The sequence below is a fragment of the Ranitomeya variabilis genome, chromosome 1 (genome assembly GCF_051348905.1).
Source record: "Ranitomeya variabilis isolate aRanVar5 chromosome 1, aRanVar5.hap1, whole genome shotgun sequence".
Taxonomy (NCBI): domain Eukaryota; kingdom Metazoa; phylum Chordata; class Amphibia; order Anura; family Dendrobatidae; genus Ranitomeya; species Ranitomeya variabilis.
Window position 1 is genome coordinate 224,342,455 of NC_135232.1, and position 21,522 is coordinate 224,363,976.

At 48.2% G+C, this 21,522-nt stretch overlaps 1 protein-coding gene across 1 annotated transcript in view; it reads right to left on the reverse strand.

Moving 5' to 3' along the window:
- Positions 1–3,649: 3,649 nt before the first annotated feature.
- The window catches only part of VPS33A (VPS33A core subunit of CORVET and HOPS complexes), a 33,783-nt gene continuing 15,910 nt past the window's right edge, over positions 3,650–21,522 (reverse strand). Inside the window, exons 9-13 of the mRNA XM_077293144.1 lie at positions 14,767–14,834; positions 12,518–12,655; positions 6,119–6,256; positions 5,217–5,385; positions 3,650–4,274 (exon numbers count right to left, since the gene is read on the reverse strand). Coding sequence (XP_077149259.1) covers positions 4,081–4,274; positions 5,217–5,385; positions 6,119–6,256; positions 12,518–12,655; positions 14,767–14,834 — 707 coding nt within the window. The 3' untranslated portion in view covers positions 3,650–4,080. The remainder of the gene's footprint in view (positions 4,275–5,216; positions 5,386–6,118; positions 6,257–12,517; positions 12,656–14,766; positions 14,835–21,522) is intronic.

Here is a 21,522-nt window from a genome sequence, read left to right on the forward strand (position 1 = left end):
TGGGTGCGGTAGCAAGGCCGAAGGACAAGGTCGTGACTTAAATGCTGTTCACAAATGGAAAAGCAAAGGAATTTTTGAAGAGGGTAAGCATCCCGAATGTCGATGGATGCCAGAAACTGCACCTTTTTCTGTTGAAGTAATGGCTGAGCGGAGGAACTCCATTCGAAGAAGAAGAACCTTGTGAAAGGTTGTTAGAAGTTTGAGGTCCGGGATCGGTCCTACTTCTCGTTCCCCTTTTAGGAACCAAGATCCCTTAGATCTAGACTGTCCTGGACAACCCTGTCACTGTTGGTCGGGGCTGTAGGAACGTACGATCCTTCGTTAGTCTCCCGCTCAAAAATTTGATTGACCAGCTGTACTGTCTTCAGGAAAGGGGTACTGGTGTGAATCAAAGTAGTTAAGGTCTCCAGGCAGGAGACCGTTGCTCTAGCAATCCATGCGGTGGCTAGGGAGGGTAGAGGGCAGGACCCGTAGCCGCAAAACGGAACAAACCAGATTTGCTATTTGACAGATCGTGGCATTTTTAATTGATGACACATCGGGCAGGGATACTGGTAGGTAAACCACAGGAGATTGTACCCGGTTAATCTGCCAAGTGGCAGAATGCGCAGCTGCTTCCAGCAGGTCATTGCAGAGTTAAAAATTAGGAACCCTCGATCCACCATCCTCTTAACAGGGAAGTGGAGAGGGAACATCCGCCTTCTTGCATCTTCTGTTAAATAGTGGTGATGCAGAGGGGGTGCTCAGACGCCCGAAAAGGGTGCCTCTGTACATCCACAGAGTTCAGGTCTCCGGGTGGACAGGACAGGTTGTCTGGCGTTAGGCCTGGATGCAGAAGAGGATACCTGGAGGCGACACTCCGTGTGCCCGTCTGTTGATGGTGTGGGGAGATCGGCGCCCTTTAAAGGGCCCGTCGCCCTTAAAAATCAGACCAGGCATGGCGTCCCACGTAGAGGCTTCTGTCCAGTGAATCGCATATCCGGACTGGATGGCAAATGCTCTACGAGGGAGTTTAGTCTCCTTATGAGGGACACTGTGTAGTCTAGAGCAGGACCGGAGTCCTCGTCAATGTACAGAGATTGGCTGATGATATAAATAAGCGAGTCATCCTTTACTGAAACTCTGGCAAGTCCAGGTCCAAGGCAATATCCGATCCGTGTTCAGAGTCTTGTTGTCAGCAAATCCTTGGAGAGAGATTACCAAATGAGAACTTCCGTTTTGTAGATGCCTGTACGTTTCTAGAATACTCGCGGCCCCTGCTAGCCAACGGATCCCATGTTGGAGAGGGACCATGTATATCGGTCCTGCGAGCACTCCGAGCCACGGAGGATCACGGAGGGATTCAATTTCTTGGTCAGAAAAACCATGGGTTGCGGCAGTGACGAAGTCCACTGAGGGAACTAGTTACACTGGGATAAACTGGGATCAGCGGCAGAGGGCTCCTCATTTATGACCAGCTTCGGATTGGTCATGTGCCTTTAAGACCAGGGAATACTGGTCATGTGCCTTTAAAACCAGGGAATACTGGTCGTGTGCCTTTAAGACCAGGGAATACTGGTCATGTGCCTTTAAGACCAGGGAATACTGGTCATGTGCCTTTAAGACCAGGGAATACTGGTCATGTGCCTTTAAGAACAGGAATACTGGTCATGCGGGTTTAGGTAAAATCTCGCAGCGAGCGAGAAGCGCCAATTCAGGGGGCGGAGCCACAGGCACGACGTGGGCGGAGCCTCGAGACTTCCATGAATAGGCCCAAGCCGGGGCCTAAATTTCTGCAGCCGGCGCCAGCGTAGAAGTGAGGGGCGTTGCTCGAGAAAATTGAGCGCTTCCGTGCCAGGCGAAAAGCACCAGGAAAAAAGGCAGAGCCGCCTTAAGGCGGCACAGTGCGCTTCCGGGGTGCGGCCTACACATCGGCCGAAGCCGGGGGCTAAATTTGGTAGCCGGCTGGAGCGTTACCTCAGGGAGGCCACAGGGAAGCCTGAGACTGCCTGTGAATATCCCGCTGCAGAAGCCCATCGCTGGCAGGATCCACTCACCAACGGTGCGCGTCCCGGCATGGAGCCGCCGCGGATGTCGGGTATTGCAGCGTGGACGGTGCAGGGATAGAGGGATAAACCTCAATCCATCATCCCTTTTGTTAGGGAGGTCGAGAGGAACCGTCCGCCTCCTTGTGCCATCCGCTTTCATAGAGGTGGGACAGTGGGGGCTGCTCGGACGCCATAGAAAGGGGCCTCTGTACATCCACGGAGTTCAGCCCCCGGGTGGACAGGGCCAGTTGTCCGGCATTAGGCCTGGCTCCAGGAGAGGATACATGGAGGAGACACTCCATGTGGTCGCCTGCTGCTGGTGTGGGGAGATCGGGACCGTGAAGGCACCGTCGCCCCTGAAGTGAGCTGGGCGGGGCTCCGGCGGTTGGCGGGGATTTCAACTGCGGCCTAGTCCGGCTGAAAAAGCCGGGGACTAAATTTATGGAGCCTGCCGGTGGAGCGCGTCGGCGGGCCGCGACGTAGCGCCGAATGATTGCCGCTGGCGTACTGGCCAGCGGCACCTCCAGGACCGCACCTTCCACGCAGGCAGCATGAGGAAGGAAACTACTCACCACCACCGAGCAGAGATGCAGCCTCTATTGCGAGGGAATAAGCTCAATCGATCCTCCCTTGGCCGGGGGATGGAGAGTCTCTGTCCATCTTCATATGTGCCTGCCTCAGGGGACTTACGGCTACTGGGGGACTACATGACGCCAACAGGTGAGGACTTAATTGCGGAGGAGCCCGTGAGATGCACATAAGAGGTATACTCTATGTGCTCGCCATCTTACAGTGGGGAGATCGGGACCGTATAGGAACCGTCGCCCTAGCGTAGATTAGGCATGCCCCAGTCGTCGCAGGAAAGGTACGGGGAGGTATACTCGCCGTGCTTGCCTGTTGATGGTTCGGGGGAGAGCAGACCCTAGAAAGGGATCCGTCGCCCCCTTCACTCCGTTAATTAAAAAATAAAAATGTACAGAAAATAAAAATAAAAAATGTTGGGGTCTGAAAACAGACCCAAGTGCCTCCTACAGACACTAAGCAAGAACTGGTTAGCTGGGAGCCAGCAGGAGGGTGTATACTGCAGGGGAGGAGCTAACTTTCTTTGTATCACTTAGTGTCAGCCTCCTAGTGGCAAGCAGCATAACACCCACGGTCTGTGTCCCCCAATGAGGCGAAGGAGAAAAATGTTTGAAAAGTCTCAACATTTTAGCACAACATGAAGCCAATCATCCCTAATGGCTGTTCACCATAGGACTCTAGCAAAGGCCGGGGAGGGGTTCCCTACATTTGGGGCTCCCTGTGCGCCTGTGGCTGGGAAATATAATCCATACAGCCCTCTGTGCGACAGTTTGAGGAGAGTTACTCGCTGGTGACCTATTTCAAATGTGTGATCAAAGAATCGAGGCTGGGGGATATAGAATCAGATCTCCCAGCTGGCTGAATAAAAGCTGGCACAGAAAGGTCTTTAGGGTGGAGGAACAGCACAAATACTGCCCGCTTACTCTGGAGCAGACCTTAGGAGGGGTGGGTAATCACAATCCAACAAGGTCTATAAAATGGCGAAAAACTGCTGAATGAAAATAAAACAAATTATATAAATCAGATACTTTTAAATTACATTGTTCTCAAGATTTAAACTGTAACAGTGTTTATTTAAAATTCATTTTTACATTATGTTAATGTAAGCCAGTGTAGGAAACTGCAAGAAACCACAGGACTGGTTTTAGTCTTTACCATGTGTGTAAAAAAAACCACATTTTTTGGATCAACTACATCAGGGCTTTCCATGTTATAAATGGTCTTAACCCAAAAGCCCTTTCCTTTGAGACTGAACAAGCAGAAGGAAAATTACAACATCTTTGTTACCAAATTCCACTGTGAGCTGTGGACATTCTTGGCAATTTACAGCACAGAATTCTTCAAGGCGTAGCGTTGTACGTAATCCACTTCTACTATGGTTACTACCACTTACGGAAAATTTTGCATGGTTATTTGGAACCAGTTCCAAAATTTTAGCAACTTCTTCCAGAATGGAATGTTTTACTGCAATTTAAAATGGTGGTGGTTCAAGCTTTTCCATTAGAGATTTAATCCATGTAGTGCCATTGATCAGTTTGGTGGTGGCAATTATGTATTCTGTCCCCCCGTCCTCTAGCTGAGAAAGGAAGCGCAAGGCGGCAATTTCTGCAAAAGTTACTCCACCAAGGAAAAAGATCAGCATCACTTTGTTCTCCCCTTGCTGACCTGAAAAATGATAAAATGTAAAAAAAAGGTTGTAGTGAATACAAACAAACTGTGGGAGGCGTTCACAAATATTAAGCTGTTAGGGTTTTCTTATTGTCTTATTGTTCTAAATTGGAGCTGCATCTTTTTATTTACAGGTCTGATATAAGAAAAACGAGCGATTGACAGGTCTGGTCACATGCTCTCCATCAGCAGCTAAGACAAGCTGCACTGCGGGTACATACACTTTTTTTTCCCCCATGGAAACTGCCTATGAATTTTTTCTGGTCCCCTTTTAAATCAAAAACATTTATAAAAAAAAAAAAACAACCCAAACAAACATTTTGGCTTGGAAGACTTTTTTGTTGTGTTGCCTTTTTTCCCCCGAGACCCGATTAATTTTTTGCTGTGTGACGGAGGGGTGAGATTAAGGTTTCTATTTATTTATTTTATTTAATACCATTTTGGGATAGACATGACTGAGCGCTTCTTCCAGCCTTTTTTGTGTAATTGCAGCGACCAAAGAAATGTAACTTTGGCATTTTTTAATTTTCCCCATTTCCGGTGTTAACTGATTGAGTTATTTGTTTTTATATCTTGATAGATCAAACTTTTCTAAAAGTGGCGATACCACGTGTATTTTTTCTTTTTTTTATGTAATATCTTTATTTTCAATGGGAGAAGAGTGCAATTTGAACTTATGTTTAAAAAGGAAAAAAATAAATAAAAAAATAAAAATAAAATAAAATGACCTGTATGATATGCATATTGCTGGTGTGAAGTCAAGGAACTGGAAACTCCATACCCAAGTCAAGATAGCAGAGCCGTTAACCAGTCTTAAATAGCTAGACTAGATGCGCTTATTTTTGGAGGGAGAAAGGACAGGGAAGGAAAGAAATAAGAGAAAAGCGGCTGAAAGAGCATGACCGGACTTTTGTAATGAGTGTATAAAAGGGTACTTACGTTTCTTCATAAGACCAGCTGGTAGGGACTGACGCTCTTCAAACTGAGGACCGGGAAGGATTTTAAGAACCTCCTCAATGCTTCTCCAACCTGGACGTACCAGAACCTGGGCCAGGCGCACACTAAGAGGAGCATAGCCACTGTACACATAGGAGATGTCATTAGGATTCTAGGTGTAAAAAGTGGACAAAAGCAATGGAGGGAAAACATTACAGATGTTTATCTTCCATAACATTTTATACTGATAATGCAATGATTGGTACTTTGACTGAATCTGACAGAGGGGAGAAGAGTGAGGCATTCTAATAAAGCACTTGAATGGACAAAAAATGAAAAGTAGTAAAAGATAAATGGGGTTTTCTGGGCTGAAAAACAAAAAAGTCTGCAGTTACTTAATGTTGTTATGGTTAGCAGTGTGCACACTGTCACGATTCCCTGTATTAACATTGTGAATGGGCGATTACGTGACAGCAGGCATGTGATCTGCATACTTGCGATTATGCGCAGAGTTGAATATCAGCCACTTCCTTCAATACCCTTGTAGCCACAACAAAAGCGGGTGATCAAAATACTGCAGCCTTTACAGGCTGGAAAACCCCTTTAAGATAATAGAGTTAGCATCAGCAGTCTTATAAAAGGTGCAAAAATTTACTCAAGGTTCCAAACTAAGGCAGATCACAAAGCAGAAACACATCTAAGGAAGGGAAAGGGAAGACACTGAGAAACCAGCCTGTAATGAGACTTACAAAGCTGCAGCAAAGAGTGAGACATATGCAGCCTCCAGTAATCCTGAAGTCTGGTCTCCATGATGGCCTGGTTCTGAATACATTAAACCTATTCATGCTCTATGGATCATTATCCAAATTTGGTCTATATATATATTATATTTTAAAGGCAGTTACCTGTTCGTTAACATCGTCCATCCAGAGGCGCAGGGTCTTCCTGATGGTTGGGTAATTATTTCTACTGCCTAGTTGTGCTTTTAGAAGCCCAGCCTTTTCCAGATTGTGCAGCGTCAGTATGTGGTCATAACCATAGGTCTGAAAGAAAAACCGAACATTATACACTACGCTGGAAATAGTGTAAGAAAAGACGACTTCAGTAAATAGGGATTTTTGTGTACTCACCGTAAAATCCTTTTCTCCGAACCACTCATTGGGGGACACAGGATCGTGGGTGTATGCTGCTGCCACTAGGAGGCTGACACTAAGTAAATACAAAAAGGGTTAGCTCCTCCTCTGCAGTGTACACCGCCCACTGGTTCCAGATAATATCAGTTTGTAGCAAAGAAGTAGGAGATTAACAAGATTTAACCGTAGGAACAACATGTCAGACTAAAACACTCATCATAGGCAACAAGCCAAAATAGGGGTGGGTGCTGTGTCCCCCAATGAGTGGCTCGGAGAAAAGGATTTTATGGCGAGTACACCAAAATCCCTATTTCTCCATCGCCACATTGGGGGCCACAGGACCGTTGGACGTCCAAAAGCAGTCCCTGGGCGGGAAATAACCCAACAGTGTAAACTTATGGCACCTGCTGTCTACAGGTGCGCTACTGCTGCCTGCAGAATACGCCTACCCAGGCTTGCATACTTTGAAAAGGTATGCAGGCTAGACCAGGTCGCAGCTTTGCAAACCTGCTCTGCAGACGCTTGATTCCGAATGGCCCAGGAAGCACCCACCGACCGAGTGGAGTGTACCCTGAGACCCGCAGGGATAGGCTTGCCTCTGACGCGGTAAGCCTCTTGAATAGTCGACCGAATCCATCTGGCGATTGTCGACTTAGAAGCGGCCAGTCCCTTCCAGCGCCCCGCCGGGGGCACGAACAGAGCATCCGTCTGTCGAAAAGGTGCCGTTCTAGACACGTACTTCCTTAGAGCTCTGACAAGATCCAGGGAGTGAAGAGCCTCCTCCACGCGGTGCGTTGGGGCAGGACAAAATGACGGAAGTACGATGTTCCTCGTTGAGGTGGAAGGAAGACACCACCTTTGGGAGGAAGATAGGGGACGGTCTGAGGACCACCTTGTCCCGGTGGAACGTAAGGAACGGCGTCCGACAGGAAGGGGCAGCCAACTCCAAGAGGTAATAGCGACGAGAAAGGCCACCTTCCATGAAAGGAGAGGTAGAGAGATGTCCTGCAACGGCTCGAAGGGAGATTCCTGCAGGACACCTAGGACCAGATTAAGGTCCCAAGCCTCTAGAGGCGCTTTGTAGGGAGGCACCACGTGAGAGACTCCCTGAAAGAACGTTCTGACCTGAGTTTTGGAAGCAATTTTTCGTTGAAAAAGGACTGACAAGGCCGAGACCTGCCCTTTAGGGGAACTCGGCAAAAGCCCCAAGTCCAGACCGGATTGGATGAATTCCAGGATGGTAGGGATGTTGAAAACCATCAGAGGGCGACCTCTGCTTCTGCACCAAACAAAGAAGATCCTCCAGGTCCGATGGTAGATGCGCAATGACACCGGCTTTCGGGCATTGATCAAGGTGAAACTACCTCACAGGAAAAACCTGCTTGAGTCAAAACCCAGGATTCAACGGCCAAGCCGTCAAACACAGGGCCTTTGAGTTCTGGTGGTAGATCAGGCCCTGAGAAAGTAGATCTGGACGATCTGGTAGGCACCAAGGAACGTCTGCGATGAGCCGGATCAGCTCTGCATACCACGCCCGGCGAGGCCAATCCGGGGAGATGAAAATTACTGGGACTCCCTCTGCCCTGATCATCCTGATGACTCTGGGAAGCAGGAGCAGGGGGTGAAACAGGTAAGGAAGGCGAAACTGACTCCAAGGAAGGACTAGCGCGTCCGCCCCAATTGCCCTGGGGTCCCGGGACCGGGCCACAAACTGAGGCACCTTGGCATTGAACCAGGAAGCCATCAAGTCTACGTCCGGAGTACCCCAACGAAGGCAGATTTGTTGGAATATGTCCTGATGGAGAGACCACTCTCTTGAGGCAAGACCTTGCCGGCTGAGGAAATCCGAGGCCCAATTCTCCACTCCTGGAATGTGAACGGCCGATATGACCGAGTGGTTGTTTTCGGCCCAGCGAAGGATGTGCTCTCTCGTGCACTGCAGCTCTGCTGCGGGTGCCCCCCCCTGATGATTTATATAAGCCACAGCTGTGGCATTGTCCGACTGGATATGGATGGGGCGGCCTGCTAGGAGATGATGGAACCGATTTAGGGACAGCCGAATCGCACGTATCTCCAGGATATTGATTGGAAGGCGAGACTCGTGATGAGTCCAGGTTCCCTGCACAGTGTGATGGTGAAAGACCACTCCCCAGCCTAGGAGGCTGGCATCGGTAGTGACTACCAGCCAATGGACTTGGAGGAAGGACCTCCCTTGGAGAAGAGAGGATCGGAGCATCCACCATTGGAGTGTCTGCTTGACCCGAGGATAGAGGACACAGTCGGTCGAGGGAAAATGGACTCCCTTCCCATGCGTCCAGCCGAGCGTGCTGGAGGGGACGGAGGTGCATTTGTGCAAATGGAATCGCCCCCATTGCGGCCACCATCTTCCCGAGAATCCTCATGCCGAAACGGATGTAACAGGGGGACGGCTGAAGAAGCTTCCAGACCCCCTGTTGAAGAGCCAGGACCTTGTCCTGAGGAAGGAGATCCGTTGAGCTGGAAAAAGATGACTTTTTTAAATTGATCAACCAGCCCAGCCGCCCAGCCGAGAAAGAGTATCTAAGGAAATGCGGATGCACTCATCGCAGGCTCGGAAAGATGGGCCTTTGACCAGTAGGTCGTCTAGGTGGAGAAGCACGACTAGACCCCGAGAATGCAGAATGGCCATGACCGCCGCCTTGACCTTTGTGAAAACTCTGGGGGCGGTGGCGAGGCCGAAAGGCAAGGCCGTGAACTGAAAATGTTCCTGTCCGACGACGAAGCGAAGAAACCTTTGGTGAGGTGGGAAAATTGTGATGTGGAGTTACGCATCCCGGATGTTGATGGATGCTAAGAATTCACCTTGTTCCATCGAGGCAATGACGGAACAGAGGGATTCCATCCTGAAATGACGGACTTTGACAAATCTGTTCAAGAGCTTTAGGTCCAGGATGGGCCTGACTGTTCCATCCTTTTTGGGGACCATAAACAGATTTGAATAAAAACCACGGAACCTTTCGTCCTCTGGGATAGGGACAATCACTCCTTCTTGGCGGAGCAACTCGATGGCCTGGGAAAAAGCCAGAGTGCGCATTCCCACTTCGGGTTGGAGGGGGAAGGGGGGGGGGGTGGAAAAATCAATTTTGTAACCGGAGGACACCAGATCCCTGACCCACTTGTCGTGAACGACAGAGCCAGGCATGATGAAACAAAAGAAGGCGTCCGCCTACTTTGCATGTGTCGTCCAGACGAGGTTGCGAGTCATTTAGAAGTTGGTTGGGGTCTAGATCCCCTGAACCTAGACTGTGTGGAGCGGCCCCTCCAGGAATGGGTGGGCCTGTATGAAGTCTGAGGGATTTTGTCTCTGCCGGCGCGGTGCCCCGAACCAGGGGAACTGGCCGAGGAATGCCATGCGCAAGTTCCACGAAAGGGCCGAAAACGAGCCTGCGGCTGTCGTCAGAATCTCTGCTGGGGGAGGGAAGTACTTTTTCCCCCTGTAGCGTCTGAAATCAGCTTGTCCAGCTTTTCACCAAATAGACGGCCACTGAGATATGGCAGAGACGCGAGGGACTTTTTAGATGCTGAGTCCGCTCGCCAGTTCCTCAAGCATAGCGCTCTCCTAATCGCCACAGCGTTTGAAGCCGTAAGTGCAGAGCAGTTCGCCGCATCCAGTAAAGCGTTTACTAAGTAATCGCCAGCCAAGGACATTTGATTTGCTAGCTCCGTTATGTCAGAAGGAAACTCACTGTTCTGTAAGGCCTTATGCAGAGAGTCTGCCCAACAAGTCACGGCTTTGGCTACCCAGGTAGCCGCGAAGGAGGGAAAGATTGCCGAGCCTGAAGCCTCAAAAGCATAACGCGTGAGACTGTCAACTAGGCAAGCTGTGGGATCTTTGATAGAAGATCCGTCCGGCACGGATAGAAGGGTTTAGAGGACAAACGTGAAACAGGAGGATCCACAGGAGGGGATTCTGTCCATTGTTTGCGGAGATCAGGAGAAAAAGGATATTTGGACTCCAGAGATCTCTGGCCTTGAAAGCTTTTGTCTGGACGCTCCCTATGTCGCTGGACTATGTCCTGGAACTCCGGGTGATAGCCAATGAGTACGTTTGGTCCTTTTGAAGGACACCGAATTATCCGTACTGGAGGTCGCCGGTTCCTCATCAACCTGAAGGGACTGGTTGACGCCTGAATGAGACTATCTATAGTGCTCTGATAACCTGACGACTCCAGATAAAGAGGCCCATCAGACTCAAGTTCAGAGTCCTGGCCGGAAGAGGTGCCTGGGGAGTGAGAGCTGGAAGTGGAGCTAATGGACACCGAGGCACCAGAGAGCCTGGGGGACGAGCTACGGATGCGCTTCCTAGATGGCCGCCTGTGCTTAGAATGAGAGTGGCCCCTGCAGGCTGAAGATTCCGCAGCCGTAGGGGGAAGTTTCCTGAATAGGCGCATTAGTGGTCCTGCTCCTGGTTGGATCCTGGATGGACTCGATAGCTTTAGTCAAATAAGCCATAGATTGCGAAAGTGACAAAGCCCACTCAGGGGGACTGGTCACCGCGGGCTCGTTTGCGGCGGGGGGGTGGGGGGGGCTCCTGAGCGCATTTAGGGTCACAAGCATTACAGAGCAGAGCAGTACGCCTGCTTGGTAGCGCAGCCTGAGACAGGAGGTGCAAGAAGTTAAGAACACCGTATGTTTTTTTGCAGACTTTTCGGAGGGTTTAGGCAGAGACATGTTGTACTGCTAACCTCCGTGCAGGACTGATGTGGGGCACTTATGTGCAGCTAAAAAAAAAAAAAGAGGAGCACTCCAGGAGGAGCAGGGCCTGTGTTAGTGTGCAGCGCACCTACCAGGTCCTGTCGCAGCGCTGTGACCGGGAGGAGAAGGTGCAGCCGGCGTCCAGAAGATTTCCTTGCATCAAAGATGGCCGCCGAGAGTATGTGGATCGCTTCTCGCAGTGTGCGAGAAGTGCTAAACCGGTGGGCGGGGCCTCGCGCGTGACGCGCACTGTCGGCGTATACGCGGCCTAGCTGGAGCCGAAGCCGGGAACTAAATTAGAGGTGCCCGGCCGCAAGATGCAGCCGAGCCTGCGGTGCTCTCGGGAGCCCCCCACCCCTGCCAGACTCACCGCTTATGATCCTCTTCAGGCGAGGTATGAGGGGAGGTGCAGCCAACCTCGATCCGCCGCCCTCTTGATGAGGAGGTTGAGAGGGACTGGGGAGCTCCATGCAGCACCGCTGTTCTTCAGTGGTGGTGCAGAGGGAGGGCGGCCGGACTGTGCTCATGGAAGGTGGCCTCTGTGTATCCTAAGGGTTCGTTCCCCTAGGATTTCACAGGGCGAGTTCACGGCCGAACATCCCACGTCGCAGGAGAGGGTACGGGGAGTAAACTTGCCGTGCTCGCCTGTTGATGTTTGGAAGAGATCGGCCCCCTTAAAAGAGTCCGTCGCCCCATCATCCTCTTGCGCAAAGTTAAAAATAAAATAAAAAAATAAAAATAACATCTGGAGAAAAACAGACGCAGTGTGCCTCCTACGGACACTAAGCAAGAACTGGTATTATCCGGAGCCAGTGGGCGGTGTATACTGCAGAGGAGGAGCTAACCCTTTGTGTATTTACTTAGTGGTCAGCCTCCTAGTGGCAGCAGCATACACCCAAGGTCCTGTGTCCCCCAATGTGGCGATGGGGAAATATTACTTTAGCATACAAAATACATCAACTCTTTTTGGTCAGTGATGATGTCCCAGTTTAAACGAACGGATGGTAAAGGCTCCCACATTACGAGTCCTCACTGGAGAAGCATGACTGAATGAACCTTCTCTTTTCTGGATCCAATCTCTGCTTTGAACACTGATTAAAAAACGAACCAAAAACAATCAAAATGCAAAGTGTGAACTATGACTATAGTCAAAGAGAAGGATCCATGTACAGTGCTGCTATACCAGAATGGTGAGACAGTTTTTCTGTCAATGGTTTCCCGACAGTCATAACTGCCAGGATACTTCACAGCCATGCCGAGCTAATAGGCCGATAAAAAAAAAAAAAGAAGAGGTTCTTCTCAGAATGTGATTGTTTCCAGCAGGATGGGATACATTTAATGAGAAATATATTGACCTACTGTAAATTGAATGCATTTCTTCATGCATTTATAGTATAAAAGATTGAATATGCTATGGGTTAACGTGACATCGTTTACCTGTAAGATCTCTTTCTTGTAGAAGTCCAGCACTTTTTGCTTTAGACCTGTGTTGCATATGGACTGAAGGCACACCAGTCGGAGGATCTTTATTAAAGGATCCTTTTTCGCTATGCAATCTTCTATGTATGGATTAATCTGATATAAATAAAAGGACAATGAACAACTGATACACACGTTACACAACGCTATGACATCTAGGAATGTACTGGAATGATTGGCATATGCCATCCATTTAATTCAGTGTATGCAAAATACACTGCTCAAAAAAATAAAGGGAACACTAAAATCTCACATCCTAGATATCACTGAATGAAATATTCCAGTTGCAAATCTTTATTCATTACATAGTGGAATGTGTTGAGAACAAGAAAACCTAAAAATTATCAATGTAAAACAAAATGAATATCCCATGGAGGTCTGGAGTTGGAATGATACTCAAAATCAAAGTGGAAAATCAAATTGCAGGCTGATCCAACTTCAGTGGAAATGCCCTAAGACAAGGAAATGGATGTTCAGTTGTGTATATGTTGCCTCCATGTGCCTGTATGACCTCCCTACAACGCCTGGACATGCTCCTGATGAGGCGGCGGATGGTCTCCTGAGGGATCTCCTCCCAGACCTGGACTAAAGGATCCGCCAACTCCTGGACAGTCTGTGGTGCAATGTGTCGGTGGATGGTGAGAGACACGATGTCCCAGATGTGTTCAATCGGCTTTAGGTCTAGGGAATGGGCGGGCCAGTCCATAGCTTCAATGCCTTCATCTTGCAGGAACTACTGACACTTCCAGCCACATGAGGTCTGGCTTTGTCCTGCATTAGGAGGAACTCAGGGCCAACCGCACCAGCATATGGTCTCACAAGGGGTCTGAGGATCTCATCCCGGTACCTAATTCAAGTCAGGCTACCTCTGGCAAGCACATGGAGGGCTGTGCGGCCCTCCAAAGAAATGCCACCCCACACCATTAATGACCCACTGCTAAACCTGAAGGATGTTGCAGGCAGCAGATAGCTCTCCACGGCGTCTCCCGACTCTGTCACGTCTGTCACACGTGCTCAGCGTGAACCTGCTTTCATCTGTGAAGAGCACAGGGTGCCAGTGGGAATTTGCCAATACTGGTGTTCTGTGGCAAATGCCAAGCATCCTGCACGGTGTTGGGCTGTGAGCACAAACCCCATTTGTGGACGTCGAGCACTCAGACCATCCTCATGGAGTCGTTTTCAAACTGTTTGTGCAGACACATGCACATTTGTGGCCTGCTGGAGGTCATTTCGCAGGTTTCTGGAAGTGCTCCTCCTGTTCCTCCTTGCACAAAGGCTGAGGTAGCGGCCCCCCTCCATGTTTCCTGGTAGCGCCTCCAGCCTCTGGACACTATGCTGACAGACCGCAAACCTTCTTGCCACAGCTCGCATTGATGTGCCATCCTGGATGAGCTGCACTACCTGAGCTATCAGTGATCAAAATGAATGAACGAATCTGCCGGCCGATTCGGCGGGCGCACTACGCATGCGCCTGCCATTTTGGAAGATGGCAGCGCCCATGAAGAAGACGGACGGACACCGGGAGGGACACCGGAGGTCAGTAAGTATGAGGGGGTGGGATCGGAGCATGGAGGGGACCCGACAGGAGGACGGAGCGGAGCAGCGGACAGGACGGAGGGGAGGAGATTGGTGGCAGATCGTGGTCTCCAGCCATGGCTGATGATATTGCAGCATTGGCCATGGCTGGATTGTAATATTTCACCAATTTTCATTGGTGAAATATTACGATTGCTCCGATTGACAGTGAAACGTCACTTTTAACAGCCAATCAGAGCGATCGTATCCATGGGGGAGCCCCCTGGGCTCAAGTACCACTCCCCCTGTCTGCAGGTCGGGTGAAATTTCAGTTAACCCTTTCACCCGATCTGCAGGGACGCGATCGTGCCACGATGCCACATAGGGGTCACAGGTCGGATTGGCACCGACTTTCATGAACCCTACGTGGCGTCACAGGTCGAGAAGGGGTTAATATAGAAGATAGACTCCATGTAAAGAACCATATTTAGGATCAAGTGTCACAAATCCTGAATATGATGGTAATGCACAGAGGTATACATATATTGCAGTTACAGTACTACTTCAATTAAATATATGGAAAACTAGGAGGACAGCAAAATGGCATGGTAATTTTTTTATTTTTTATTTATTTATTTATTTTTTTTTGGGGGGGGAGAAAGAGTAAAAATGATAGTAAGTGGAGTACCAACCTTTTCTGTGTCAAACCCAGACATAAATTCTTGCTCCACTGTCAAATTATCAAAAAAGGGTTCCGAAGCTAAAGAGAAACATAATTCATATTTATATATGGCATTGAACAGTATGCAGAAGTAAAGGTATTGAGTCACATTTGAAGCATGTTCGAATAGCAGAAAAGATGGCAATAGGTATAGTCAGGTAGATTAGGTTTTACTGTTAAAGATAAAGTGATTGCATGCACAGCTTGAGAAAAATCTCAGCAGGTGTAACAGGTACATCAGATACAAATGTCACTATATGGAGCATTTCAGCAAAGGCATTTAATAATCAATCCCCTGCCACTTTGTTTTAATCCTCTCTCTGGTAGGTTTGGCTAGGTGTAAGAGCCGACTATCCTCCCCCACAGCTTCAAAATCCGGCGAATTTAAAAAAAACAAAAAAAAAAAACAAAAAACAAACACACGGATCCAGCAAAACTTGCCGCCGGATCCAGTTTTTTCTCATTGACTTGCATTAGCGCCAGGCCAACTACTCTTCGAACAGGATAAATACATCACCTAATAAGATTACCAATCAGCCATTTATTAGACTAGGTATAGCGCTCAGACCCCAATACCAGACAATTATTTGCAGCACCGTCGCTCAATAAGATTTCAGATGGCAGACCTAGGACATCTAGCCATGGTGTACAGATGTTTTCGAATTTCTTCACTGCATCTGTTTCCATGTACTCCTTTTCTAGCCAGATAATGCTATTCAGCTTATTTCTTAATTCCCCAAGTGACGGTGACTGGGCATCCAACCAGTATAAATACAATAAGTTTGAACGCTTGATATACAGAACGCGTGATATGCCAATAACCACCAACTCTCCCAAATACCTCAATACACAGGTTTTAGGATCTGCTTGGATTCGCACCCCTAACACCCTTTCAAATCATCAAGGATAAATCATTCCAATATGGGCCCAACAGAGTACACCCTCAAAACATATGCATTAGATGTGCATCCGTTGTCCCGCATGTAATGCAATCTGCATTTGCACCAGAACTGTTCTGCATACCCTATGAATAAAGGTACATTTGGGATAGCCTCTGATTTACATGGGGATAACCTGGGAATAAGTTGCAGAAAGTCGTCCTATTGATCTTCAGAGATCAGACATCACTTTCCTATTTAGATTTAACTAATAAAGGGTATTCTTTTATGAGATCAGTAAAAGCGGATGATAAACTTTGGAAAGTAAACCCCATGTAGGTTTGGCTGAAGCCATTAAATCTAGGATGTAGTCCTTTTGTATAACTGGATCGGGTACAGTGAATGGAGTCTGGAACGTATGCCTTAATTATAAATATTGGGAAAAGATTGTGTGGTAAATTAAATTTCTGTTGAAGTTTGTCAAAGCTTTCAAACACCCCTTTTCCAACAAATAGTCTAATGTTTGTATTCCTCTCTCCTACCTCCCTAGCTAGACAATTTAACAAATTCCACAACTTGAGGATTCCGCCATATTGAGGTAAATTTGGAGTAATCAATAATTTCCAGTAATAGTTTCTCTCTGTCCCATGTCCTAAGGAGTTATCTAAAGTTAAGTCCCAAGTGGGTGTTATTAGATTGTTTTCATTGGTGGGGGGGTATTTTGCCTCTTGTATGACGCTAACCCATCATAAGCAGGAAGCAACTTAGAGATGCAGAAGGCCCTGCGATATCATCAGGATCGGGAGCAACTGCCCATTTTATATAACCTGTTAGGTGTCAGGTACAATTGACAATTCATACATAAATCCACGTTTTATTCTATAAGAGGCCAATATTTAGGTAACAAATTCACCTTAAAATAATATCTATTTTATGTGTATTAAAAAAATCGGTATTAGTCTTACCGGTAATTATGTTTCCAGGAGTCCATACTGACAGCACCCAGGAGGACGTCCTCCTCCTCCTTGCTGGGACAGGAAACACACGAGAGTTCAAATATCCGGTACCTCCCACCGATCCTCAGTGTTGTAACAAGGACCAACTCATGGAATGATGCAAATAAAATTTTAATATTTGAAACTCAATACACAGAATATATATAACATAACTCTGAATATATATATGTAATTTATAATAGATATGGGAGGGAACTACCGGTGCTGTCAGTATGGACTCCTGGAAACATAATTACCGGTAAGACTAATACCGATTTTCCAGGACGTCCCTCCTGACAGCACCCAGGAGAAGTACCAGATCATCTCCTTAGGGTGGGACTACCGCTTGGAGGACTTTCCTCCCAAAAGCCGTGTGCTGACCAGACATAACATCAAGCTTATAATGTTTACAGAAAGTGTCTGTCCTGGCCCAAGAAGCGGCCTTACAGATCTGCTCTACGGTAGCTCCCGCACGCTCAGCCCAAGAGGCAGACACCCCCCGGGTAGAATGGGCTTTTAAACCTGGAGGAGGGGATAAACCCTCGGACTGATAGGCGTGAGAGATTACCGCAGTAATCCAACGGGCGATAGAGGCTCTAGAGGCTTTCTTACCCTTATTTTTTCCCCCAAATAAAATAAAAAGGTTAGAATCTATACGCCAGGAGTTCGTGGCCTGTAAATAATCTAACACTCCTTGCCTAACATCGAGAGATTGCAGAGCCCTTTCTTTCTCGTTGGAGGGGTTATTACAAAAGGAAGGGAGAATTATTTCTTGGTTCCTATTTTTTGTGGAAGCTACCTTTGGTACAAAAGCTGGGTCTAATTTCAGTATTAGGCTATCCTCCCTGATTTGTAGGTAGGGATCTCTGATACATAGCGCCTGAGTTTCTCCAATTCTTTTAGCCGTGGTGATCGCAACCAAGAAGGCCATTTTCCGAGTGCGAATAGCTATCGGCATATCATCACCCGGAGTGTAAATACCTTTACATAGTGCTCTAAGAACAAGGTTAAGGTCCCAGGCTGGGGACAAGTGCCGGATGGTGGGACGCATTCTCTGGGTGGCCCGAATAAAGCGTATTATCCATGGGTGTGATGCTAAGGGGTAGTCTAGATAAGAACTTAACGCTGACACTTGTACTTTTAATGTGCTAGGTCGAAGCCCCGAGTTGAACCCTTTCTGCAGAAAGTCCAAGATAACAGGAATGTTCGGTGAGCCTGATACAACATCGGACCTGCCACTTTCTGAACAAAAACGTTTCCAAATCTTCCGGTATATGGCTGATGTAACCGGTTTCCTGCTGCTTTGTATAGTAGATATGACTTGGTCTGACAGGCCTTTGGACTTCAGGATGATCCTCTCAGGATCCAGGCTGAAAGACAGAGTCTGCTTGGATCTGGATGATAGACTGGACCTTGGTGGATGACTCTTCCGCTGGCAGGCAGAATGACTGGGTTGTCCATTGCTAGTGTTCCCAGCACTGGAAACCAACTCCTCTTTGGCCAATACGGAACTACTAGGATGACCGTTGTCTGATCCTCCTTGATCTTCCGAAGGACAGCTGGAATTAACGCCAACGGTGGGAAGGCGTATGAGAGGGAATGGTTCCATTTCTGACTCAGAGCATCTACCCCTTCCGGAAGATCCGATGGGTTCAGGGAGAAGAATCTTGGAGTCTTCGAGTTCCTTCTGCTTGCGAAGAGGTCGATGCTGGGAGTTCCCCAACGAAAGCATAGTTGCCGAAAAATGTTCTGGTCCAGTTCCCACTCTGTTGGACACAATTTTTGTCTGCTTAAGTAGTCTGCTACTATGTTCTGAGAACCTTCTAGGTGGATAGCTCTTAGGGAGAGTATAGTGTCTTCGGCCCAGCTGAAGATTTCTTCTGCTAAATCTTGCAGAGGTTGATATCTTGGTCCTCCTTGATGATTCAGGAATGAGACTGTCGTTACATTGTCGGAGAAAATTCTTACGTGCCGGTTTAGGAGGAAAGGGCGATTGTGTTTTAACGCCTGCCATACAGCGTACAGCTCTTTGTAATTTGATGATCTGTTCCTTATGCTTTCTGGCCACTTGCCTTGCAAGATTCTGCCCTGTAGATGAGCTCCCCAACCCCATGCACTGGCGTCTGTAGTGATAACTACATAGGGTGAGGAGATCCATAGAACGCCCACTTCTAGGTTTTTTGTGCGAGTCCACCAATGGAGGGATCTTCGAGTTGGACCCGTCAGCCTCAATGTAGCCTCTAGTGAAGATTTCCGGCGATCCCATACCGACAGGATTTGTCGTTGCAGACGTCTTGAGTGTGCCTGAGCCCACCTTACACATGGGATGCAAGCCGTCATAAGGCCGAGGACCTGCATAGCCATCCTTATAGAAGCTCGATGCTCCAGTAGGTACTTGACTCAATCTTGAATTATTCTTCTTTTGCCCTCCGGTAAGCAGGATATTCTGCGACTGGAGTCCAAAAGCACCCCTAGGTAGGTTACTCTTTGGTCTGGAAGAAGGCTGGACTTCTGCCGGTTTATTACCCAGCCTAGGTGTTCCATCGTTGCTATCGTTTGATTTCTGTGAACTTCCAAGATCTCCACTGAATCTGCTACTAAAAGGAAATCGTCCAGGTACGGGATTATTATGACTCCTTGTCTTCTCAGAAATGCCACCATTTCTGATATAAGCTTTGTAAAGATGCGAGGAGCAGAGGCCAGCCCGAAGGGAAGGCCCTGAAATTGGAAGTGGCAGGTCCGGGTTGGTAGTTTTACTGCGAACCTTAGCAGGTTTTGAGACATGGGATGTATTGGGACCTGGTAATAAGCCCTCTTTAGATCGATGGTACACATGACCGCGTTCTGATTTATTAGCTGAATCGCTGAGCGGATAGACTCCATGCGAAACCTTTTGTATCTCACCCAGACATTTAACGGCTTTAAGTTTATGATCGTGCGAGTGTCGCCCGATGGCCGTGAGATAGTGAATAGGGAGGAGTAGTGACCCGTTCCTATCTCTGAGTGAGGGACCGGAATGATTACTTCGGTTCTGAGCATGTTTTGTAAGTCTTTTAGAATGGCTGAATCTGCAGTGACGATAGTTGGTGTAATATACCTTTCTGGGGGAGGAGCGTAGAGTTCTATGTTGTATCCCCTGGAGACAATGCTGAGAACCCACTGATTCTGAGTGATCTGAGCCCAGTTTTCTGTGAACCTCCGAAGCCTCCCCCCGATGCCTGTGGCGTCATAGTGATTTATTCTTGTATGCAGGGTTAAAGAAGGAACCTCTGTTCCTGTAGCTCTGTCCACGGGAGCCTCTGAAGGATCCTCTACTGGCCCGACCTTGACCTTTAGGCTCACACTGTTTCTTGGGAAAGAAGAAGCCTCTCCGAAAGGACTGAGGACGCTTATTTTTGTCCTCAGGAAATCCTTTTTTATCACTGGCTGATTCAAGGATAGTGTCTAAAGTAGGTCCAAACACTCTCTGTCCCGAGAATGGAATAGAGCAGAGTTTGGATTTAGAGGCGTTGTCGCCAGACCATGACCTCAACCACACAGCTCGCCTAGCTGCATTAGATAAGGAACTATTACGAGCTGCAAATCTAACTGATTCCGCTGTCATATCTGACAAGAAGGCCGTTGCCGATTTCATTAAAGGAAGGGAATTTAGTATATCTGCTCTAGGTGTCTTATTGGATAGCTGCTCTTCCAGCTGCCCCATCCATATGTACATTGACCTTGCCACAGAAGTGGCTGCAATGTTTGTTTTGATCAGGGCTGCGGAAGATTCCCAAGCCCTCTTAAGTAATATATCGGCCTTCCTGTCCATTGGGTCACGAAGGCTAGAGGAGTCCTCGAAGGGTATAGCAGTCTTCTTGGTGACCTTCGCAACCGGGACGTCGATTTTAGGGACCTCGTCCCATAACTTGGCTTCCTCAGAGTCAAATGGTAATCGACTTTTAAAGTCGCGGGATAGTACCAAACGGCGTTCGGCCTCCTTCCATTCCTCTAGGATCATGGCCTTGATATGCTCACTTATAGGAAATACAGTCAAATTTCGTGCCACTAGACCCCCGAACATCAAGTCCTGTCTGGACTGAGGTTTAGATGTATCTTCTATCTGCATAGTACTCCTAACAGCATGTACGAGTCCATCTGTTTCTTCAGATTGAAATAGATACTTCCTGGCTAATTCCTGATTCTCCACTATTTCACCTTCTTCCTCTGCGAGCGAATCCCTGAGTTCGGAATCTTCCTCCGATGAATAATCAGGTTCCCCCTGTATTTCCTCCCGCCTGGGACGCTTACGACCGGGTATGGGACTGGCGGGCCGAGACTGCGACAGGCTGGATATAGAGGCCTGTACCTCTTCCCTTATAAGGGATCTCATCTCGGAAAACAGGGTTGTCTGCTCATCTTTCATGACCTTGGAGGTACATGAGGCACAGAGGGTTTTGTTATAGGCTTCTGGGAGCTTAGCATGACATAAAGGACATCTGGCGCTCTTCATAGTAGCTTTTCCCGATCTTTTAACTGTAACCGTGGGAACAGCGGAGTTTCCCTTATCCTAGGTAATGTAAGATAGGGAGTAATAGGCGGGGAAATATGAGGAGGTTACGGGGCTTAGGTCGTACTGCTCCAGGCAGTCTTACCCTCTCCTCGTCGATTCTATCTTCCATCGTTGATCCTGGCAGCCGATCCTGGCAGACGGTGTGGCCACTGCAGATGCTGGATGCAAAGAACGTAGCGACCGCTCTGTACAGTGTGCTCCCATATGGAGCGTCTGCCTCCCCGCTGAAGCGAACGCCACCGGAAGTGACGTTCCGCCGGCTCTGCCGATACCGGAAGTGACTCGGCTACCTTACACCCGGA